The sequence below is a fragment of the Malaclemys terrapin genome, chromosome 3 (assembly GCF_027887155.1).
Source record: "Malaclemys terrapin pileata isolate rMalTer1 chromosome 3, rMalTer1.hap1, whole genome shotgun sequence".
In the NCBI taxonomy this organism is placed as follows: domain Eukaryota; kingdom Metazoa; phylum Chordata; order Testudines; family Emydidae; genus Malaclemys; species Malaclemys terrapin.
The window spans coordinates 59,646,945-59,672,567 of record NC_071507.1 but is presented as its reverse complement, the minus strand read 5'-3'; the positions used below and the strand labels follow the sequence as shown (position 1 = coordinate 59,672,567).

Here is a 25,623-nt window from a genome sequence, read left to right as displayed (position 1 = left end):
GCTGAGGGAGTTGGCTGATGTGATTTTAGAGCCACTGGCCATTATCTATGAAAACTCGTAGCAATCGGGGAAGGGAGAGTCCCAGATAATTGGGAAAAGGCAAATATAGTGCTCATCTTTAAAAAAGGGAAGGAGAATCCAGGGAACTACAGACCGGTCAGCCTCACCTTAGTCCCTGGAAAAATCATGGAGTGGGTCCTCAAGGAATTCATTTTGAAGCACTTGGAGGAGAGGACGGTGATCAGGAACACTTAACATGGATTCACCAAGGACAAGTCATGCCTGACCAACCTGATTGCCTTCTATGATGAGATAACTGGCTCTGTGAATATGGGGAAAGCGGTGTACATGATATATCTTGACTTTAACAAAGCTTTTGATATGGTCTCCCACAGTATTCTTGCCAGCAAGTTAAAAAAGTATGGATTGGATGAATGTACTATAAGGTGGATAGAAAGCTGGCTAGATCGTTGGGCTTAATGGGTAGTGAACAATGGCTCAATATCTAGTTGGCAGCTGGTATCAAGCGGAGTGCTCCAGGGGTTGGTCCTGGGGCTGGTTTTCTTCAACATCTTCATTAATGATCTGGATGATGGGATGGATTGCACCCTCAGCAAGTTCACAGATGACATTAAGTTGGAGGGAAAGGTAGATACGCTGGAGGGTAGGGATATGGTCCAGAGCAGGGGTCTCAAACTCAAATGACCATGAGGGCCACATGAGGACTAGTACATTGGCCCAAGGGCCGCATTACTGACACCTCCCCCCGCCACCCTCGGACCCGCCCCCACTCCACCCCTTCCATGAGGCCCCGCCCCTGCTCCGCCTCTTCGCACCCTTTCCCTGCCCCCATTCCAACCCCTTCCCTGAAATCCCACCCCAACTCTGCCCCCTCCCTGCCTCCAGGGGGCATAGGAGGGGTGTGGGGTGTGGCGGGGGCTCAGGGCAGGGAATTGGGGTGTGGGGTGCAGGAGGGGTGAGGGGTACAGTAGGGCGTCAGGGTGCAGGGTGCGGCAGGGGGCTCAGGGTGCAAGAGGGGTGCAGGGTGCGGCAAGGGGCTCAGGGCAGTGGGTTGGGATGCAAGAGGAGTGCAGGGTGCGGCAGGGGGCTCAGGGCAGTGGGTTGTGATGTAGGAGGGGTGAGGCAGGGGGTTCAGGGCAGGGGGTCGGGGTGCAGGGTGCGGCAGGGGGCTCAGGGAAGGGGGTTTGGCTGCAGAAAGGGTTCGGGGGGCAGGATCTGGCCCGGCGCGTACTGGGGGCAGGGCAGGTTCCCTGCCTGCCTGTCTGCCCTGTCCCCACGCTGGGAAGAGGCTGGAACGTGGGGAAGGGGGGCGGAGGGGCTGTGTGTTTCTGTTGCTTCAGGCACTGCCCCCAGCAGCTCCCATTGGCCGTGGTTCCCCGTTCCTGGCCAATGGGAGCTGCTGGGGGCGCTGCCTGAAGCAACAGTGCACGTCCCGGTGGAGCTGCTCTAGGTAAACACTGAGAGAAGGCGGGGGGGCTGTGAGGGGCTCGCGGGCCGCAGAAAATAACCCTATGGGCCGCGTGTTTGAGACCCCTGTTCCAGAGTGACCTCAACAAATTGGAGGATTGGGATAAAAGAAATCTGATGAGGTTCAACAAGGATAAGTGCAGTGTCCTGCACTTAGGACGGAAGAATCCCATGCACTGCTACAGGCTAGGGACCTACTGGCTAAGTGGCAGTTCTAGAGAAAAGGACCTGGGGATTATAGTAAACGAGAAGCTGGATATGAGTCAACAGTGTGCCCTGGTTGCCAAGAAGACTAACAGCATATTGGGCTGCATTAGTAGGAGCACTGCCAGCAGATCGAGGGAAGTGATTATTCCCCTCTATTTGCCACTGGTGAGGCCACATCTGGAGTATTGTGTCCAGTTTTGGGCCCCCCACTACAGAAAGGATGTGGACAAATTGGAGACAGTCCAGCGGAGGGCAATGAAAATGATTAGGGCGTTGGGGCACATGGCTTACGAGGAAAGGCTGAGGGAACTGGGCTTATTTAGTCTGCAGAACAGAAGAGTGCGGGGGGGTGGGCGGGGTTGATAGCAGCCCTCAACTACCTGAAGTTGGGTTCCAAAGAGGATAGAGCTTGGCTGTTTTCAGTGGTGGCAGATGACAGAACAAGAAGCGATGGTCTCAAAGTGGGAGGGAGGTCTAGCTTGGGTATTAGGAAAAGCTATTTCACTAGGAGGGTGGTGAAGCACTGGAATGTTTTACTTAGGGAGGTGGTGGAATCTCCATCCTTAGAGGTTTTTAAGGACTGGCTTGACAAAGCCCTGGCTGGGATGATTTATTTGGGGTTGGTCCTGCTTTGAGCAGGGGGTTGGACTAGATGACCTCCTGAAGTCTCTTCCAACCCTAATCTTCTATGATTCAATGTGGAAATGACTGGAGAAGAGGAGAGAGATGTAGGCCTCAGTTCAGAAAGTTATTTAAGCATGTGCATAACTTTAAGCACATAATTAGTTCCACTAAGTCAATGGTACTACCCACATGCTTAAAATTAGACAATATGCTTAACTACCTTGCAGAACTAGCGCCTTAGTGGTAATTTTTTTTATCCAGTGCTCTCAAATACCAGAAAAGGACTTTGTAAAGTCTGTCAAAAATGCAATCCAATTAAATAGGAGCAAAACATTTAAACCTGTCAATAGTTGCTTGATTTATTTTGAAGGGCATTCCTGAAAAGCTGTATATAGAGCAGTAGAGAGTCTGGTAATTTCCATTTGGTCCATAAACAACAGCAGAAACTCATTAGAAGCAAATAATTGACTGTAGTACTCAATATTGTAGCAAATTTAAGCTACTCAGAATTGATAGTACCAAACAAATAGTTTTCATTTATGTTAATTACAAAAGATAACAGAGAAAATAAAATGTTCATTGTACCCTACTAAGCATTGGGAGAAGTTCAGATGGAGTCTGAATTTGATGTAAACTTTCTTCTGGACCTGGAATTGAGAATGTGGCTCATGTACTTTCACTTTCTTCTTGTAGTAATGCTACATAGAATCTAGTAAAGGTCAATGCCCTAAATCACCAAGAAGTTTTTTTCATCGGACCGAATAAAATGGCTATCTTTGGTTGATGATAAGTCTTGAGCATGGTGACTGAAGCATCCGAAATAATACACATTGGAGAGCTTGTGTATGCCATGTTCCTCTATACAACCCAGAGGTATTAACTACTGAAGGGAGTCTCTCAGATCTGTGGAACCCTTTTTATGGGGGGTCCCGGAGCAGCTGTGGGCACAGAAACTCCTGATTTTAGTGGAACTCCATTGTTAGGGAGCAAGGATGAGCTGTAGGCCCAAGATATGGTGCAGAGGTATGTTCCACATAGCTCTCAAGGAATATATGTGGTTTGGCTGGTGAACCCCTGATTTTTCCAGTTGGTGGCTGCAAACCCACATTATCTGAATGGAAGAAAGTAGACTAAATAATGCTGCAAACTTGAAAGAATTTTCTTTGCCCTAGGGGACCTTCCTGTGCATTCTTCCTTAGGAGCAGGAAATCTCTCTCCCAAGTTATTACATTAATGGATTAAATAAGCCAAGAGAAACATTAAAACTAAGTCTTCTGAAAAGACGAGTACAGTTAGAGCAAATAGCAGCTGGTGTACTATGACCACTGCTTATTATTCGGTTAATCATGTTGCTAACTTGTGCTTCTCCCATCTGTTTCCTGTACCCATCAGTTGTCTTTCATCTCATACTTAGATTGTAAGCTCTTTAGGGCAGGGGCCATCATCTTCTTATGTGTTTGTAACAGCACTAAGCATGATGGGGCCCTTATCCCTGACCTGGATGTGTGGTAGGCAGGCTGTGTGTGAAACTCTTTTTTTAGAATAGCCTTATTCTAAAATAAGCATTGATGAAACAGGAAATTTAGTCAAAAAGTAACCGTAATAAGGTCCTTTGTGTGAGCAGAGCAATCTATCCCAAACAGATTAGCACATTCAACCATTTGAATGTGCTAATCTATTTGGGTTTAGCTTCTCAGTCCAATGTCAAAATGTTTACACTATTTTCTGGTAATCAGATTGCTTACTTTTTAACAGAAAAGCAAATCCAGCAGGAAAAAAAGCCATCATACAACAATCAAAATGACAGAATTATGGTGCAAACAAGCAGTAGTCTGGGTTCCCTCAAAAGGAGAATATAATAAACTTATTGTTCTTATATAATAAAATTCAAATTCAACTCAATATCACTTACTATAGTGAAAGGCATAATGAACTCTAACTTTTCCTCTACTCTTCCCAGGTTTTTTCATGGCTCCATCTCCTCTAAAACTACCAAACCATACTGATGTTCCCATTCAATGGGAATTGTTCTATGCAGCTCTATATTTAAATAAGGTCTTCATATACAAGAAATCTATCAGCAATAAAATATATATATAACTAAAGCTGTACAACAGGCTTTAAACTGTGCTAATTTATTGTCTGATTTAAAATAAAAAGTTGAAGACTATGTAAATCTCAATTTATGTCTGTAATGTATCTTTGCATTTTATGGATTGTTCATCTGAAACATAAATTAAGTTTGTAGCCAAAAGGTGTGTGTATTTCAGATTTATTAAAGATATTACAATGCAATAAATAACAGTAGACACCCAGTACAGCTGTTGAATGTGATCAAGTGTTATGTTCACCCCCTATGTCTTCATGTTTTTATAGATTTATGATTTAGAGTGTGCTGTATTTAGAGTAGGTATCATAGAGTAAACTCAACCTCTTCAATAGTAAAATAGTTGGACAAATCTAAAAGTTTTAGTGTGCTCACTCTAAACTGACTCTCTTATGCAATCTGTAAACGTTCCTCAGTGACAGCAGCCAGCCTGCCAAAATGTCAGCTGCAGGACAAGTTCCAATATAAACAGACAACATTGTGCTGCTGACTTACTGAATTAGAGTTAGAATGATACCCACCATTCCCTCCTAAAAGGGGACTCTTGAGATCCAAGAATAACAGATCTGTCAGCACATAAATTGGTATAATTTTCAACTAGAGACGCCAACGCTGTTTAACCCCATTGTCATTAGCCATGTCTAACTAGGACATTACAGTTGTGTATTTCTCAGCTACATCCTTTCCTTGGGTTCTCCAGCATAGCTGTGGACACTATGACTAGAGCTCCTAAGTGCTACAATAATACAAATAATAATTAGTAATAATAATAAGTAGAAAACTCTGAAGTAGACTGTAAAATATGTAGAATACCACAATATGAAGGATGGTAACAGAGTCTATGTGTTCAGTTGCAATCTCGCTTATATGGTGTAACTCCATTCATAGTGGATTGTTAATAGAGTTACTCCTGATTTAGGGCCTGATTCAGGAAAAAAATTAAGCATGTACGTTAGCCTCTCTCTGGTTAGGAAAGCACTTAAGCACTGAGCCCCCCAGTTAGGATTGGGGATCCATTGTGCTAGGTGCTGTGCAAACATAAAAAAGAAATGATCCCATACAAACCCAGCTCAGCATGGCATAGTGAGTAAGGCACACAGCCAGTGAGGGGGGGGGGGGTGATACCACAAAGAGTTACATACTTTGTTACATACACCCGCATGCATGTGTTGCCTTTCTTCCCCCTCACTGTCCATAGATTTCACAATAGAAAATGAGATTTTTCTGAGGGATTTGAAGGTGTCTGAATATTATTTATTACTTGCATTACCATAGTGCCTAGGAACCCTAGTTATGGTCCGGGTCATCACTTTACCAGGTGCTGTATGAAAAGTACAAAAAGATTGTGCCTGTCCCAAAAAGGTTACAATCTAAGTAGGTTTGGTGAAGGTTTTACAAAATGAGAGCTTATCAAATCAAGAATCAAAAACTGGAGAATAAAGTTATTATACCCTCTATGGCTGCGCAGAAAAGGTCTGCTTCAGAACAAACATATAATACACAGCATATCCACTGTATAAAAAATGTAAAGTAGTAAATTTAATTAATATCCCATATGAAGCCAAGTATCAGCTACAGCTATGTCTACTCTTATAGAGGCCTGTCGAATACAGGAACTATGTGTGAGGCTTCATGGGAAGGGATGGTGCGAGGATGGGGCTCAGGGGAATGGGCAACATGAGGGCAGGGCCTCAGGGGGAATGGGCAGTGGGAGGACAGGGGCTCAGGGAGAAGGGGCTGAAGGGGGCAGGGCGTTTGGGGGCCAGAGCATGGGTGGACGGGGCCATGGTTTGGGTGCCTGTGGTCCCCCATCTTTAGGGCACTTCCGCTGCTCCTGTGTTGGAGGCAGTGCTTGGGAATGTAGAGAGCCATGTAGGGTACATACCCTGGGGGTACTCTACTCGCCTAAGCAGCATCTCACCATCTACACTGCTATTTATATCAATGCTAGCTGGGCATGCAGTGTCTGTACACACAGCGGAAATGTATATGTAGCCTTAGATCTCTCACAAATGTGCAACCAAACTGAAGATTTTCTTTTCATATAACTTTACCCTGATGGTTTAGTTTAATTGTTTTCAGGCTAAGGCAGGGGTTGGCAACGTTCGGCACGCGGCACGCCAGGGTAAGCACCCTGGCGGGCCAGGCCAGTTTTATTTACCTGCTGATGCGGCAGGTTCGGCCGATCGCGGCCCCCACTGGCCGCAGTTCGCTGTCCCGGGCCAATGGGGGCGGTGAGAAGCCGTGGCCAGCACATCGCTCGCCCGCGCCGCTTCTCGCTGCCCCCATTGGCCCGGGACGGCGAACCGTGGCCAGTGGGGGCCGCGATCGGCCGAACCTGCCGCGTCAGCAGGTAAATAAAACTAGCCCGGCCCGCCAGGGTGCATAACCTGGCGAGCTGCGTGCTGAATGTTGCCGACCCCTGGGCTAAGACAACAGGATAGGTGAATGGAAAACATAATGAATTCATCTGCACATCAAAATTAGATTAATGTTGGCAAATAAACTTAATTTTAATCAAATTTATTCACAAAGCGGCAGTGATTAAAGTGAACAAACTTTGTAAAGGTTTAAACAATGTCATTTTGTGTTGCATTAAAACAAGGCCAATTATGCAGTTGAGACTATGTAAATCTTAGTTCAAAATAAAACCAACTAAATTGTTAAAACTATTACAGTGCATGTGACATCAAGTACATACTGTAAATGTAAATAATCATAAACTGAGTGAGGGTATGGAAAATGTTTAAATGGTGAAGTGTGGCTTTCACAGCACACTAAAGGCTCTACTTGGGAGTTCTATATTATTGGCTCCAACATAAGGTCTTTCTCACACCTTTATCAAACCCATAAAATATATAGACAAGGAGACATATGTATATATATAGTTCAGAAAGATTTTAAAGAAAGGATTAGATAGCTTTCTATCAATATTATTTGCAGCTAGAAGATTTACACAAAATGAGCCTTTGTGCTGCAAAGACACACTCTCTCTCTACCACCACCCCCATATCACTGCACAATTGACCAGGCGAAACATAGGTCCCTCACCAATTTTCCTGTGAAGCATCAGGCCTTTGCCACTGCTCAAGGCAGGTTATCAGACTGAATGAACCAATTATATTAGTTGGCATGTCAACTCCTACTTTTACATACCACTGTAGATAGGCAGAAACATGTCAACACACACACACACACACACATACACACACACACACACTTGCAGGGTAAGAGTAGAAAAGCACAAAGTTTACTAAAATTTAGGAGGGTGTTCTGAGGTTTAGAGAACAAAGGGTAAAATGTACTGCATAAGGTGACTTTACCAGACCTCTGTTGATAGTGTATAGCCTTTTTTTTTTTTTGGTTCACATATACCTGAGACAATCTAAAGCTCTGTGTTATGAAAGAATTATATTATGTGTTTAATCCCATTATGACACCAAACAAGTTAATTATCCCTACTATATTAAAAGTGAGGGGTGTGATAAAAAACATTAAAAATAAGATTTAGAGCAAAATCTTCATCTGCAAAGGAGATACAGAGATACGATCAGGACAACTGAGGAGTCTGGGGTAGAGGGAGATAGTGCAAATGAAGCATTACGTCACCTGAATAGCTTCATTGACTTAATGGCCCCAAGGAGCCATTCTGGCAGCAGGTAGTTGCCAGAACACAGGGTTGCTCCAGTCATGCCCCCTTTTCCTTGGTCATACCCTCCACGCGAGGGCTAGGAGAAGTGTGTTGTAGGAGCTGCTATTGAAGCTCTCTTCTAACTGGCCAAATCCTCAGCTGGCCAAATCCTCTGTCTTTACAGCGTCTTTGTATCAGGGGACCAGCAAAAAGGAACATAGGAATTGCAATACTGGATCAGACCCGAGGTTCATCAAGTACAGTATCCTGCCTCTGACCTGTATCAGGTGCTTCAGAAGAAGGTGTCAACTCCCCTTAATACACAGATGTACTGAGTATAATCATCTTCCATGGGAATTATGGGTCCTCAGGTGGCTAATAAGGCCAATCCTTGAACCACAAGTTCTATTACAATGAGAGCAGATGTTTTCAGGCTCATCAGGAGGCTGTTGACCATGACTGGAGACCAGTCTCTCCTTCTTCCTGCGCCTCTTGTCCTCTTTGGCTTGTCGGCAAGCAAGTTCAAAATGCAGGGGACCATCACACAGGACTTCACTCCATTTTAAGCGATCCTGGGCAAGTGTCTGCCAAGTATCAATGTCAATATTAAATTTTTTTAGGTTGTCCTTCAGCAAGTCCTTATAACGCTTCCTTTAATCACCTATGTTACGGTACCCTTCTTTCAGCTGAGAGAACAGTACCTGTTTTGGGAGGTGATAGTCTGGCATCCGGACAATGTGACCCGTCCAGCGGAATTGCTGACGGATGATTATTGCCTTGATACTGGTGGTCTTTGCTTCTTCCAGCACACTAATATTAGTGCGCCTGTCTTCCCATTTGATCTTCAGATCTTGTATCCCAGAGCCAGAAACACTCAAGACAGGTAGCCCAGAAAGGGATTGCAAACAGGGCCCACTGGAGAAGCCCCCAAAGGGCAAGAAGGACCTTTTTGTTTGCTGGGACTTTTTTTAGTTGGACTTTTGCTACCCCAGAAGAAGTTAAGTTTTGTTTGTGACTTGGCCAGAAGACTTAGTCACCTCTCCAGCACAGGCTAGTGTGTGGAAAGCCAAGGAGACACGCCATGGGGAAAGACACTGAAGCAGAGAATGCCAGCTGTGCCACACACGACCAGCAGGAGGTGCTACAGGGAGGCCATGCCCCATGAGTAGGGCCCTACCAAATTCATGGTCCATTTTGGTCAATCTCACGGTCATAGGATTTTAAAAATTGTAAATTTCATGATTTCAGCTATTTAAAGCTGAAATTTCATGGTGTTCTAATTGTAGGGTCCTGACACAAAAAGGAGTTGTGTGGGAGTTGCAAGGTTACTGTAACAGGGGGTTGCGGTACTGTTAGCCTTACTCCTGCGCAGCTGCTGGTGGAGAAACTACCTTCAGAGCTGGGCAGCTGGAGAGTGGCCGCTGCTGGCCGGGAGCCCAGCTCTGAAGGCAGAGCTGCTGCTTGCAGCAGCGCAGAAGTAAGGGTGGCATGGTATGGTATTGCCACCCTTACTTCTGCGCTGCTGCTGGCAGGGCGCTATCTTCAGAGTTGGGTGCCTGGCCAACAACCACCGCTCTCCAGCCACCCAGCTCCGAAGGCAGCGCAGAAGTAAGGGTGGCAATACCGCAACCCCGCCCCCCCTAAAATAACCTTTTGACCCCCCCTGCAACTCACTTTTGGGTCAGGATTCCCAATTTGAGAATTCTGGTCTCCCCTATGAAATTTGTATAGCATAAGGTAAAAGCATACAAAAGACCAGATTTCACGGTCTGTGACACATTTTTCATGGCTCTGAATTTGGTAGGGCCCTACCCATGACAGTGACCAATACTATACAGCATTCCAGATGAAGCTACATTATTGATTTATATAAAGATGTTAGAATATGTTTGTATTATTCACCATCTCATTCTATATGCATCTTAATATCTTGTTAGCTTTATTTGACTCCAACTGTGCACTGAGTAGTGGTCTTCTACTGAGCTGTCTATAGTGATGCCCAGGTACCTTTATTAAGGTGACTCAGTTAATTTAGACTCTTGTAAGATGTACAAATAGTTAATATTTTTCCTTCCGATGTTCATTACTCTGCATTTATCAACACTGGATTTTATTAGCCTTTGTATTGCCCATTCACCTAGTTATTAAGGTGTCTTCATAGTCCTCTCTGGTCTTGACGCCGCTTCATAACTTTGTGTCATCTGCACATTTTGCTGTCTCACTATTCACTCTCCTTTCCAGATCATTAATAAATATATTAAACAACAGGGGGCCTAGAACAGACCCTTAAGGTACCCTGCTATTAACTTTTGCCACAATGAAAATTGACCATTTAATCCTTCTCTTTGCTTCCTGCCTCCTAGCCAGTGTTTGATCCATGACTAAAAATGGAAGTGAGAGCAACTGTGGCAGAGGCTACCACATGGGCTGCACAAGCAAGTGCCTACGTGGTGGGGTGAGGTGTCAGGCTTGTGCAGTCCACACTGCAGCCTATGCCAGAGCATCCCCATTGCCATTTTTAGTCAGCTAATTAGAGTACAGCTAGTGCGGATTGGATACATCTACAGGAGTTGTCATTTGCAGTGCATGGGATTCTTCCATCCTAAGTGCAGGACTCTGCACTTGTCCTTGTTGAACCTCATCAGGTTTCTTTTGGCCCAGTTCTCTAATTTGTCTAGGTTCCTCTGTATCCTATCCCTACCTTCCAGCGTCTCTACCACTCCTCCCAGTTTAGTGTCATCTGCAAACTTGCTGAGAGTGCAGTCCATGCCATCCTCCAGATCATTAATGAAGATATTGAACAAAACTGGCCCTGGGACTGACCCTTGGGGCACTCCGCTTGATACCAGCTGCCAACTAGACATGGAAGACATGCTCATAGGGAGAGAGGCAATCTCCTTGATAGTTAGGACTGATCCCATCCAGGGCTCTGCCAGGACAGAGAGCTTAAATTAGACTATATATTTGGAGGGGAGCAAAGTACTAGGCTGGTGTGCTCATGGCCACCTCTTTTGCTAAGCAGATTGGCTACTATGTTCTGTGCCCATTGGAGCTTTTTCAGGGTGAGTTGCTTCATTCCTAGACATAATGAGTTGGAATAATCAAGCCCGGAGGGTAAAAATAAGGCAGGATCACTGTGTCCAGATCTGAGTCCAACAGGAAAGGGAGCCATCTCCTAGCTACTAGCAGATGGAATTGGGTGTTTATTACTGCCATGGAATGCACAAACATCTTTGCATTGTTACACGTGAATAATAAAATAATATACTACTACTCCTAATTTGAACTTTTATAGATCTTTGCAGCCAAGGATCTCAGAACACTTCATAAACATTAATTAATTCAAATAACTTCCCTCTGAAGAAGGTGGGCTGACTTATAAATGTGGGTACATTCTTTCTGCTCATGTGACATCCACCCAACCATACTGTAATTTGTAGTCTTATTGTTCTCATATTCTCTGGCAGGGATTACTTGTCCTGGTGCCGGCTTTCTCTTTGCTGCTTATGACCCTAGGGAACCTTTTCTTCTTGACAGCCCTCTCTGGCCCTCACTGGAAACTACCACTGCCTATTCTTAAATAGCGGTTTTCTTTTCCCCAAGCTTTGGATCAGCATCTGTTATCCATTCGCTTTTTATTTTCTTCCAAAATCTCAAATTGTATCTTAAATAATCCTAAAGAACAAAAAAAAGCTGTAACAAAAATCTCTAGGCAGTCTAGTACAATTTTATTTAATTTTAGTATTAGAAGGCTTATCTTATAACAGAACTATATATATAAGACCTGCTGGTTTTATGTGTGCTGTATACAACTACACAGACAGATCCTGATCAGCACCCACTTATGAAATCTTTGGGCACATTTTCAAAGTGGTATATGGGGGAATTTTGCTAAACCACTTTTCCTGACATAAGTCGGAATCCAACAGTGAAATCTCTATGGTCTGATTTGAAAAAAAACATACCATACACAGGCTATTCTCCTTTGTCCCCTTTACTATAAGTATAATACAGAGCCAAATAGTGAAGTTCCTTAGAAAGGGAACCTTCACAATCCACACAAAAGAAAGTAAAAGCAAAATACTGTGATAATTCGCTTAAGAAAACAATATTGGCGTTCTCAGTAGAGAGGTCAAGGAATGAAACAGCATGGATACTCAGGAATACTCTTGTGTTAAGTGGACCCTCCAAGTCAGGGTTGAGGCATATTGGCAAGGCAGTACAGACAGTATACAAACCATGCTGTCCCTGTTAACTCCTGAGAGCTGTCAATCTGACACATTTCTGAAGCACAATATTTACACACAAACTTCTTAAAACAAAACCACTATAAGATATTATTATTATAACTGTTGTACATAGCAGGAGAGTAGAAGTCCAAATGATGCCAACGTTACTATCTGGGAAGGACATGTGAGAGAAAGTCTGACCATTTTAGGGAGAGTGCAAACTAAAATATAGAGCACAACATTCCCCACAATCTCTCTCTCTCCCCCCCAATCCCCACAGCAGGATGGTCAAGATTTTCAGAAATGGGTGCCTACATTTAGGCTCCTACATTCATATTTAAGCACTTTGGCTTTCTAAGACTTCATGATTGACACTGTGATATGAACTATAACTACATGGAACTTCCCAGAAGCATGGGAGGTTGAACTAGATCTGCCTGCTTCAAAAGCCCATGGTTGATACCTTCAAAAACAAGTTGTGGGGTTAGCCACATAACTCCCAAAAATTTCAATGAGAATTATGTGGCTAAGTCCCCTAGTTGGCTTTGAAAATCTCGACACAAGTCCCCACCACTAGAGTTAAAGGAGAATCTCTTTTGGCTGATATTAGTATAGGACAATGACTGGGTATATCTGGTCTTTGAGGCTACTTACAGGACACCCCACGGTCCGAGTACATCCTGCCTCAGGAAGCAGTAACAAGTATGTGGCAAGCTGCTGTGTCTAGGGTCTCTAAATTGGAACCCAGACTAGTGGGTGGGCCTAGGTTCCCCTTCTGGCTACGAGTTAAGTGGCGTAACCACAAGAAGAGGGCAGGTCTTCTTTGGGAGTCAGAACAAAGCTGGGGCTGAAGACTCTATGGAGAGGAAACAGACTGCTTATTTGTTGGACTCTAATATCCTGCAAGGGGTTCAGTTGTTCTTTTTGACTCAGTCAGATGGCCTGCCATGGAAGACCTGCCAAGTCAGCCAGCAGGGGACACCAGAGGTGAAAAAAGGACTACAATACTTGACCCTGTCGCTTGGAGGCGCTCCAGAGGTAAGTGCCCCATTACAAGGACCTATGGAACTGTTTAGCACTTCTGACACCAACTAGGAGAGGGCAGTGGCTCACCTGGTCATTAGCCAGTTCATTACAGTACAAAACAAAAATAGCTAATGAAGCAAAGTAATGAAAACTTGTCTTATTAAATTTACAGAAGATTTTTTTCCCATTAACCTTTAAAGACCAGACATTAAAATGGACCAGCCTAAGAAACCAAATCAGTTCCAGGGCACTAGTAATCTTTTAATACAACATTAAAAGATTAGGCAGGTTCAGTTCATGTGGTCTAAATCAGTGGTTCTCAAAGCCGGTCCGCTGCTTGTTCAGGGAAAGCCCCTGCCGGGCCAATTTGTTTACCTGCTGTGTCCGCAGGTTCGGCCAATTGCGGCTCCCACTGGCTGTGGTTCGCCGCTCCAGGCCAATGGGGGCTGCGAGAAGCGGCGCGGGCCAAGGGATGTGCTGGCCGCCCTGCCTGCAGCCCCCATTGGCCTGGAGCGGCGAACCACAGCCAGTGGGAGCCGCAACTGGCCAAACCTGCAGACGCGGCAGGTAAACCAACTGGCCTGACCCGGCCCGGCAGGGGCTTTCCCTGAACAAGCGGTGGACTGGCTTTGGTCTAAATGGCAGAACATCCTTAAGTACGTCATACTGTAAAAAAGATTAGTGAGGGTCACAAGGAAATAATTCCATCAAAGTTTTGATGACACCATAAATCACAAGAGTGCCATTATATTCAACTACATTACAGCTGATTCAAACTATTAACATAAATTCTATTAAAATAAAATTGAAGATTTTAGTCACTCAGTCACTATATTAGTTAAGGTAATTGAGGGCCAGTTTTACAAATGTAGGTACTTGCATTGTACTCAAATTTCCATGCATATGCAAAAATACCCAATGCTGTATTTAGAAACCTAGTTCACCACGTGTATACACAAATTCCTGTACTGAGTGCAGACTGGAAATCTGTGAATAAATTGGGTGCATGCAGGAGGTAAATGTATGCGTGCAGTTATGCACACCTAACTTTAAAAAGCTGGTCTTTAAATCAGAATTACTACACTATGTATTCAAATATTATTAATACTAATGTTATATTAAAAGATTTTCATTTTCTGATCACAGCATGATTAAACTTTTTAGATCATGTCTTAAATACAATTATTGAAATCAGCCATGAGGTACATTATAATACAACCCCATCCCTTCTGAGACATACATTTTTCTATGCCAAATAATTATTTTTGTTGCTAGTAGAAACCTTAAAGTTTAAAATGAAAGTGCTGATAGAACCATGACAGCAGTGTAACAACTGTAACAGCAGGATACAATATGACCATTGTTTCTTAACACATGATGGAGTCCAGATACACTATATTCACATGATACTTGCAGTTTTCAACATTTTGAGATAGTAGATTAAGTATTTTGCTTATATCACAGCCTAAACACCAGTAAAGGAATCCCCTGGACCTAACTTTATTCCTATAATTCTTTACTTATCTTCCTCCACAAGTTATCTTTAATCCACGTGTACACACATTTCTTCATACTACTATAAAAATGGTTGCAGCATTAATCCCTCAGTTCATTTCCAAAGTGAAGCGGCTTTAGAGGAACCATTAGTTATCATTTACACAACAAGCATCACAATTGCGTGGGTATTTTTATGAAACCTTCCAACTCTGACGCAGTTTCAGCTCATGATGTACTTTTAAAAACTGCTTTGACATCACTTGGGAGGATGGTTTGGTTTTGTTAGAATCTCAAACAGTTAAAGGATGCAGTGAGTCATCTGGGGACTTCTGGAAAGCTGAATAGTTCCAGGTGACTATTTGGAACACACACTCAAGAAACATAAAAACACTAAGACCATTGCTATGTTAAAGAGAACAATATGGCCCCTTTCAGCATTAGAATCGAACATGCAGGCTCTCTCATTATTTCAATAAAACAAAAACAGACGTTTAACCAAAAAACAAAACAAAAAAATCCCTAACCTTTCTCTGGCTTGGTCGAATGTTTTAAAGAGCCTAGGCACTACGCAAATTCTCTAGTGAGCCATGAATTCCATTTCATTTTGCTTTTTCAACAGGAATAGGTTGAAAGAAGATATGTTAACCAGAAAAAGAGCTTTTTAAAATCCCAAGTAATACGGTGACTAGTTTCTAGGTGAAAGAAGGATAAAATACTCATCATTCTATGCAAACATTGGGGATATTTTCTCTCCTTTAGGTAACTTATAGCAGCATGTAATGCTGGGATAAAATAGTAATATTTTCTAAACTCACACTGACCATTTTGTTGCATGCAATATTATTGACATTATTTTGCTGGTTCTAAAGTAGCGCTATAAACTTAAAGGAACATTGAAATTTAAACTTTTGCTCTTCCAATTGTTCCTCTAATACTCTAATCACTATGAAAATAGTAATATTGTAATTTTTAAAAAAATGCTTTACATCCGGATTGCCGTTTGTCTTTGGTCTGAGGAAGACTGGAAAGAAAGAATCAGGCTCAGAAACATGTGTGGGAGGAGAAAAAAGTGTTTAGATGGTGTAATTTATATTCTTGTATCAAAGCCCCTCTGCCAAACCACTACCCTCTCCTCCGGCATTTGGCTCCTTAAGACTCATTCTTCCAAGTGAGTCAACAATTATATTTATTTTTATTAATTAAAAAAACCCAAGACATTATTCCATCATGACAGGCACATGCCCTAACTAAATGTCATCCAGTAAAACAATAATATATTTTTAAAAAAGTAATTGCCTTTGGTGTGCTTATATCCAAGGGAAACACCTTAAGATGTGAGCTTACAAAGACTCCTTAGGAAAACTTCCTCAACAGAAGAAAGTATGGAAATAATTGAATTAGCTTCACTAAGAAGGGTTTGAACTCTATATAAGTGCAGATGGACAGAAACTGCCCTTCTCCTGAAAATGACATTATCTATCACATGCTTAAATTATATTTAGTGTACAGGCTATGTTAACCAAATACAGTATTTATGAATTCAGCCATTTCCTAATCTCCTTTGGCAAGGTTGCATTCTTGAACACTCCTCCTTCCCCATGATGATTTAAGTGCTTTTTCATAGAAAGTTCCAGCATATGAAAATATAAGCACTCTGGTTTTGTTCTTACAAACCAGTGTCCCAGTTCAGCAAGGTTGTTAAGACTTCAGTGAAACTACTCACATGCTTCAAGTTAGTTCCCTGCTGAATTAACTTGCTAAACAGAGGTCCAAGTTTGATTCCATTAACACTATAATGATAAAAATCATTACAATGGTTCATTAAAAATGTCAAATAAAACCAAACATGTTCTATATAATGTGGAACACTGAGGAGATTTACTTTTAAAGGTTAAGCACTGAATCTTGTGTGGTGCTATATAGCTGGAGACAGAACTAATCAACCTTCTTTTCACCTGAAGAGAGGATTACTTTCCTATTTTGAAGGACAAAATTTGAAACCTACTTTCTGGCCCTTACCACTAATCATAACTGTTTATCTTGTTTTAGTTAAGTCAGTAGTTTGAGCTTCCATGGGAAGGATGTCATCTCCTGGATTATATTACAAATGAAGTTCTCAACATTCATTTACGTTTCCAACATTTGAGTCCTATCAGCATATTAAGTTACCTGTGTATTGAGGTGGCCTGAAATCAAGGTAATTATATTTGTGAAGTGAAGGACAAAAGCAAATGAGCACAAGAATGCTGATGCTGAAAGTAAAACTCCCCTGTCCTAGTCCACACCTAAGAATGATACATTTAAAGTCATAATGTGAGAACTGGATACTTGCATATATAATTCATTTCACTAACCTGTTCGCCTGGGAAGAAAAGCAGATCTATGTACTGAGGAGCTGAAATCTTGTGTATCTTTCACATTAACACAGGCAGATGGCCTCTGACCTTCTTCCAAGCTTATAGAAAGGGAACTTTCCGAGACTGCAAGACCACTAGACCCAGCGTTGAGCTGAAAGAGGGCATCCTGTGCTTTCTTTTTTTCTTTCTTTAACATACCTACTAGAATATCTGCAGAACATTTTAAGGAAATTAGCTGGGATCTCCTTTCCATAAATAATAATCCACTCTCTCCGTAGGCCACTTGCTCATACAGGTAGTCTTGTAGAACTGAATGGAACTAGTCACATATGGAAGGCCTATTCACGTGAATATGGATTGCAGGGTTAGGTCCATACGTTATGTCTATGTATTCATACTTATCTTTCCAAATAACCAATTCAATTTGTCCTGAGCACTAGTAAGATGACATTAGTGAGTGGTATAAATGGCTATGGCCAATCCACGTTTGGATAAAAGCAATAAATACTGTAAGGTTCTGTACAAAAATAGAAATATTAAATTCTAGTTACTCTTTCAAAATGGGTGACATTCCCTTTATTAAGTTGGGTAACATTGCAACATCAATTAGACCCTGCAGATTTCCCCAGTCAAATTTAAATCGTATAAGCCAGAAATCTTAAACTTTATAGGAAGACTGTCAAGCACACCACAATAGAAAGGATTATAAAACACAAAACAGGGTTTTAAAGAAATTCCTGCCAATTACATATATACTTTTTAGAAAGACCTTTGACATAAAAACACTTTAAATGAAGGAATGCAGTGGTTTTCTGATGGAATTCACTACACATTTAGCAAAAACAAAAAGGTAACATGAATCCCTATAAAGATGATGAGATTTTTTCATTTTGTGTCTAATTTATCTGATAAATACATGGAAAAAATCTGGGCAAGGTGTGAGGAATTAGAATTATCAAGTTGATTAGGTGGCAAAAATTATTTGTCTTACAAATTGGTTCTTATCATAGTTTTTATAGTGTGCATAAAGACAAGAAGGATCTCTTACGGTTTATGGCAGGAGAGCCTCCAAGTCCTCGGTAGTTTTATTGCACCAATCATTATGTTAATTTTTAAAAGTAAATTGTAAAATTATTTAGACTTCAAAATCCACTTACTGTTCCTTGCATGCTAGTTCTGATTTTAACTCTTAATATTTCAATTCCCCGTATACAGCTCTAATTAAAATTGATGGATGCAATGAATGCCTTCCTTGCACTTCCATAAACAAAGCCACATATGCATAACTGGGGCGAGTGCATCTGACTCTATTAATTGCGTATTTTGATGTTTTATTACAAATATTTTATCAATTTAATGATTTATTTCAAGAAGACTCTCTTCTGAGCTAAAATAAGAAACTTTTAAAAGGTGTTATAAGTCAATTTTATAGCCAAATTAACTAGACAGTTTATCCTTTCAAAATAAACATTGGGCTCTTGTGAAGGATGCAGCAGACTAAAAGGCTTCCCTACCATTTGATTTCATCAGGGTAAAGCAAGCTACCAGTCTGAAGTACAACCCATTCACACTTGATATACTAAATCTGTGAGTAATCGTTGAACACAAAGAATGCAGTTAATCTTGTTTTTAATAATGCGAAAGAATCTCTGCTTGCTATAAACTTGAAAGCTATTTGTCAATTTTCTGCCACTGTTCAAGTTTTGTCCACAGATCAGCCACAAACTCAGGGACATGGTGACGCTGTGGTCTGCCTGCAGTTTTATCAGCCAGCTAAAAATAACTGCCCTTTCTTCATTTTGCTAAACTACAGCAACTCATATGTTTCCCAGGAGGCAGTAAAGTGGACACAGCACATATGAGTAGTTTAATTTTTGTTATACATACACAATATAAAGGCTTAGCTTTAGTTTAAATGTTAAAGTTGGATGTAGAAAGCACACATTTTACATTTAATCTAAAAGAAGAGAGTCCAGTAGTCCCTAAAGCAGCATTTCATTTGGCTAAAAATAACAATACAGGAAATTCTATTCTTTGTAAGGTAATAAATTGTTCTTTATATAGCATCACAATTTTCTATGCTAGACCCAGTTTATCATTTTCTGGAAGAGAGTTTACTAGACATGAGCCTGAACCACAACTTTTGGATCTGGATCAGAATTTCCCAAAACCCCAGCGTATTTGGATCCAGGATTTTGGTTCCGTTCATAACAGAAACAGGGACCAAGTGCAACAATGGGATTCTGATAAAGAGTGGTAGGAGACTCTTAGATTAAGAATGTGGATTGATACATCAATCTGAAAGGGAAGAAATTCTTTGCAGATCACCATCTCCCATTTCATACACACCCACACCTCAGATTGCAGCCAGATTAGTTTAAATCCAAATAAATCCTGTTTCATAAAGGATACTGATTTCATTATCTCTTTGGTGCAGAAGGTCTCTCAACTTCTTTAACTCCTCTTTCTTCTCTGGGGTATTAGTATCTTCACCTCCAGTGATGTCTGGGGAGAGCAGACGTCTGTCAGGAATGTTTGTACGATTTATCAGTTGCTATGAAATAAAATAAAAAGAGTTCTGGGTTCTTGTCACTCTATCCTCATCCCATTCATTTCTCCCTATCCCTGCGTGACTGTTTACCTATGCTAGCGGATTTGAGATTTCAGGATTTCTGAAAAGCAAAATCCCACCACTGGTAGACTGCAAAGCAATAAGTACTGAGTTAACTATGAGATATCTCCTGATTTCCACTGATCAGTTTTCCTCAATAAAAATATCTAAGCCTTACACATCTTTCTCTGGTATGGAACTCCCACTGTAGTAAGGAAAAAAGCAACATCAACTGGGTATTAATTCCTCCTCATCTAGAAATCAAATTCAGGGACCGCGTTTTATACTTTACTGTATTAGAAAATTGCGGAAGCTTTTATAGCAGAGCATAAACAAAAACAAAAAATATACCCCATGTTCAATTTATTGCTACTCCTCACCCTGTATATATCTTCTGTGCAGTATATCCCAGCATAGCATATAACCAGAACAGTTGATGCAGCTGGTTTAGTGACACAAACCCTCTTTTCTGATATCTTCCTGGGAGTAACTAGTCTAACGTAAAGCTCCTTATTAGCTGCATATATACTTGGATATACTCTCTATCCATTTACAGATTACTTCAGCACAGCAATTCCTGTAAATTCCAGTCCTCTCTATCACTCGCTCCACCTCTAATACCCTTTGGGTATTCCTTTTAGCTCCTTCAGATTCTTGCTGCATATTTTCCGGTTATTATTCCAATCCATTCCAATTCTTCAAGCATTTCTCGGCCTGTATACACTCCCTTCTTCTCCATAGCTTCATGGTTGCTTTTCAGTTCTCTCTCCCCTGTGTCCTCTAATATTTCTAGTTCATTCTTAGGGCTCTCTGCACTTCCTTGTATGTGTACAGAATATACCTTTATGTAATTGAAACAGTGCTTGATCTTGCGCATATCAGCTCCAACATCCAGCATGCTCTCAGGATCAGGATCTTCCAGAAACGTTTTAATTATCTCCTCCAGCCTGAAAGCACATAATAGGCAAAAAATAACAAATATAATCTTTGAGGGAACTTAAAAATTCTCATAAGAACAGGCAACATTGACTCAAGCTAGGAATGTGTTTCAGAGTTGCCAAGTTTACTGCTTTTCCCAGTAGACTCTTGGTTTGGGGGTCCATTCTATTAGTCTACTTGAAAACACAAGCAATCAACTTCTTTTTTTTGGTGCTAGACTCTGAGCTTAACATGGGAGGGATCACAAATGATTCAGATAATGATTTATGTATGCTAATAAATAGTTTGGGGACTAAAATGTTTAAAAGTAATCTTCTGTTTTCCTGATTTCTCTCATAATTTAATTTTTCCATAATCAGTTTCCCTATGCTCTCTCACAAGACATAATTCTAAGACTACTGCTTTGGATGCTTTCTGCCTGTATTTTTGCTAGGAAGTATATGAAACTTAATAATTTAGGTTGCATTCATAAAATTCTCAGCCCCCACCATCATGTAGGGCAATGTCATTTTTTGGATCTCAGTTTCTCTATATACCCCAAAGACCCATTGTTTCTCTTCCTATTGCTGAAGTGTATTAAACATTTGATTCATTTATTGATAGGGGCTGAGCCTGCAGTCTTTAGGCAAGAAAAATACCCACTGAAGTCAGTGTGTGTGTTGCCTACATTAGGACTGCAGGACCAGGCCCATTAAGAAAATCATTGGAGATACAGAAACATGTCATTGCTCTTTTAGAGTCAAATTATAAGCTATGGCAGGGAAAACCAGCATATGGACCACGAAATTCTGTGAGTTACAACTCTTGGAATTTCTAGAATATCCATGCATCAGCAGATGAGCTTTAAAACCTCTCCCCACTCCTATAGATCAGGCAGTGCCTGAGACCCATATTTCTGTGTGTCCCCCAAGGTAGACAGGATTTCTGTGTGAAAGACTGAAGAGCATGAGGATCTTAGCATGGACACCCAGTGCTTCTGCCTGGACTACTGCCCTAGAATCTCTCTCTCCATACAGGAGCACAGCTTTAGAGCAGCCATGGTTTTCTGCTGGTGGTTCATCGAGAGCCCCCTCTGAGGAAAGGGAGTTCACAACACATGCAGGAACAGGTTCAGCATTAACTTCAGCAGTAAATGCCTGAATGTTTGCAGGGTGTGGGGTAGGTGTGGGAATTGAGGAAGATACCACAGACAGTTACTGTCACCTAGCTCCACCTCTTCCTGACTCCTCAATAGTAGCAAAGCCTCAACCCTGTGGAGTGGGAGGAGAAGGGTTTTTATGGGGTCTGCAGAAAGAGGGCAACATGCTCTAAAGTGCTCCCAACACTTACGTGAGCCTGGTCAGTTTCAGCTAGCTTTTTCTTTCCTGTTTACATTATCAAAGGAGACTATATAGGCAAAATATTTAGTGTATATCATTCATTATATACATGGTCACTGACACCAAATGCTTGGCAAATGGATCTCTACAAATTCAAGAAGAGTGCTCTTGTTAGCTTAATTCTCAACCCACACCAAATTACCATAACCAACAGAGCCTCAAAAAATGCAGGCAAGAGCTACTTTCTCTTCTAAATTCATGCATGTCTGAAATTTTTCTATTCCTCTGCTCATCCATAAAATTAAGCAACCATGTTAATGGAATTAGAGTTTCTGCCATGAAAAAGAACAGTTTATTGCTAACAAATACATGCTGAGACCAGTAAGGCACACTCTTGGATCCCATTAAACCAAAATGTGGGCATGTCATAAATATAAAGGGAAGGGTAACCACCTTTCTGTATACAGTACTATAAAATCCCTCCTGGCCAGAGGCACAAAATCCTTTTACCTGTAAAGGGTTAAGAAGCTCAGGTAACCTAGCTGGCACCTGACTAAAAGGACGAATAAGAGGACAAGATACTTTCAAATCTGGAAAGGGGGAAAAAGCTTTGTTTTGTCTGTCTGTTCTGTGTGCTTGCTGGAGACAGATCAAGAAGGCAAGCAATCCAACTCAATTAGAATTAGTAAGTAATAATAAGGGAATGCGTTAGCTTACTTTTATTTTGGCTTGTGATTTTCCTTGTCTAGAGGGAGGTTTTGTCTAGAGGGAGGTTTATTTGTAACTTTAATGTTTTGCCTAGAGGGGAGATCCTCTATGTTCTTGAGTCTTTTGTTATCCTGTAAAGTACTTACCATCCCGATTTTACAGAGGTAATTCTTTTACCTTTTCTTTAATTAAAATTCTTCTTTTAAGAACCTGATTGATTTTTCATCGTTTTAAGATCCAAGGGTTTCGGTCTGTGTTCACCTGTACCAATTTGTGAGGATATTATTCTCAAGCCTCCCCAGGAAAAGGGGTGTAGGGGTTTGGGGGATTATTCTCAAGCCTGCCCAGGAAAAGGGGTGTGGGACTCAGGGGGGTATTTGGGGAAGGTAGGGCTCCAAGTGGCCCTCCCTAAATGTTTGTTTAAATCACTTGGTGGTGGCAGCGTTACTTAATCCAAGGAATAGGGAGTTCTTAACCTAAATTGGTAGAAATAAGTTTAGGGGGTCTTCATGCAGGTCCCCATGTCTGTACCCTAAAGTTCAGAGTGGGGAGGGAACCCTGACAGGGCAGGATCCTGCAAGTTCATAGAGCACCCACTGAAGTCAGGGTGAATTGTATGTGCAAAGGGCTTAAAGGATTGGGCCATTTAAAACGTCTATTTACATTAGTTAGAAACAAAGTGTCCCTAGAATTACAGGTATTTATTTCTCAAGCTGAAGCAGAGCAGAGATTATTGAGTAATAAAGACCAGAATATTAGTTTTAATTATTGCTACATTTATCGGTCTCTATGAATAAGCATTCAATCCCACAAGTGGGAACCTTACTGGTAATTTCAGCAGATAGGCCAAGAAATAAATGGACATGGGAACTATCCCCTCACACCTACAAGTGGCCTCTGTGTGTCATGATTGGGAAAGGTGGAGAAGCCTATATTGCAACTGCCAGTGCTATAGCTAGTCTATGGATAAACAAAAGCATTCAGTATCTAGCACTAAGTCTGGCAGTATACCAGGGCCGCCCAGAGGGGGGGGGGGCGGCAAGTGGGGCAATCTGCCCCTGGCCCCGCAGGGGCCCCGCAAGCCCTGGCCGAGAATCCCTTTCCTGGCTAGAGGTGCCTTTTTACTTACCCAGCGGCGGTCCGGATCTTCGGCGGCATTTCAGCAGAGGGGGGCCCTTCAGTTGGCATTCGGCGGCATTTCAGCGGCAGGTCCTTCAGTGTTGCCGAAGACGCGGAGCAACTGAAGGACCCGCCGCCACCGCAGACTTGGAGCGCCGCCCGGTGAGTATGTCCACTCCCCTGCTTTGCCCCAGGCTCCCTGAATCCTCTGGGTGGCCCTGCAGTATACTGAGCACTACATTAACCACATTTAATAAGAGAAACATTCCAAAACTATTTTCTCCTAATTTTACGCACTAGGGTCAGATCCTCAATGTGAGGTCATTTAACGCTACTACAACATGGCAGTAACCTTGAACTGTAAATAAAAGAATAGGCATTTCAGCTATACCCAGATTGCCTCAGTTGGCAGAGACTTAGGCTACGGGAATCAATCCAAAAACATTTGTCAGCTAGAAGCTTGCAACAAGATCATCAAGTTAACATTGCAGGGAGTTACTAAGAATATTTTAGGAGAAAAGAGAACAGTAAGGCAAGGGAGAAGAGAGAGCATGAATTTGTCCCAGGCGACTGTTCTGTCTAATTTAGTTTCCTATTTACAAATTAGGTGAGTAGTAAATATGAATGTGAGGTGGTATTTTCTCCTTCCTCCATTACCTGTCACCCACTTGAGATTTCCAGCATTTTAAAAAACCGCAACTGCCCAATTCACTTTTTGTGGCTTGAAGACCACACATTCACTGGAGCCAAAGTGGATTTTAGTGCCAGATGGACTGATTCAACTTTGCTGTAGCAGAACCTAGATTAGAAGTGGTTAACCAACTAAGCCTTTTTGCCACTTCTAAAGAACAGTACTTCTTCAGTGTGTTTTAATATAGACCTTTATGCCAAAGAGGAAGAATTTCCTGAACCAAAAATGAAATGGAATTTTTTGCCAAAGGGAAAAGGAATGGAAAAGGCCCTCAAAACGCACAATTAAGCACAAGAACTAAAACAAGCTTTCAGATTTATATTCTGACTATTAAAGACAAACAACATCATGAATATTAATTTCTGTGCACACACAAAAAAAAAAAAAATTAATGGAGATATCCCATCTCCTGAAAGGTCATCGAGTCTAGTCCCCTGCCTTCACTAGCAGGACCAAATACCCATTTTGCCCCAGATTCCTAAGTGGTCCCTTCAAGGATTGAACTCACAACCCTGGGTTTAGCAGGCTAATGCTCAAACCACTGAGCTATCCCTTCCCCCAAGCATAGACACCTTTTAACAGGAGAGAATTAAAGGACCAAGCTTCTTAGGTAAATATATAGCCAGATGACAAAAAGGATAGAAATCAGAACATACTGGGAGTTCTGCCAGTGGATTAAATTATTAAACAAAGGTAAAAATAAATTGATGATGCGATGCAGATGCAGTCTGAGGTTTCTCTTCCTGCTGAACATATCTTAAGTCCACTGAGCTAAATTTTCAGAATGATTTATCAATGAAGGGACCATGGAAATAATTTAAACATTCTAATACTAGTTATATAATGCCATGATTTAAGGCTTTACAGGAGACAACAAAGCTATTCCTCCCCCCCAAAGTGCTCACAGTTTAAATGAGAAAGATAACACAAATAATGACAACAGCGCCTATCCTCCCCCTACCTATCATCTCTCATTCAGTACTAAAAGGTCAACTCCTGCTTGTGACTGACCCATGATGCCAGTCTCTATTGCCCACTTGTTAAATTTTGAAACACACACCTATGTGCTT

The 25,623-nt window shown here is 41.7% G+C and overlaps 1 protein-coding gene across 4 annotated transcripts in view; it reads right to left on the bottom strand.

The window, feature by feature from the left end:
- Window positions 1–25,623, bottom strand: part of KIF6 (kinesin family member 6) — a 271,652-nt gene that overhangs the window by 136,252 nt on the left and 109,777 nt on the right. For all 4 annotated transcript variants that reach the window (XM_054024404.1, XM_054024405.1, XM_054024406.1 and 1 more), the window contains 3 exons: window positions 20,619–20,724; window positions 19,579–19,720; window positions 17,164–17,376 (listed from right to left, as the gene is read on the bottom strand). In XM_054024404.1, the coding sequence (XP_053880379.1) occupies window positions 17,164–17,376; window positions 19,579–19,720; window positions 20,619–20,724 (461 nt within the window). The remainder of the gene's footprint in view (window positions 1–17,163; window positions 17,377–19,578; window positions 19,721–20,618; window positions 20,725–25,623) is intronic.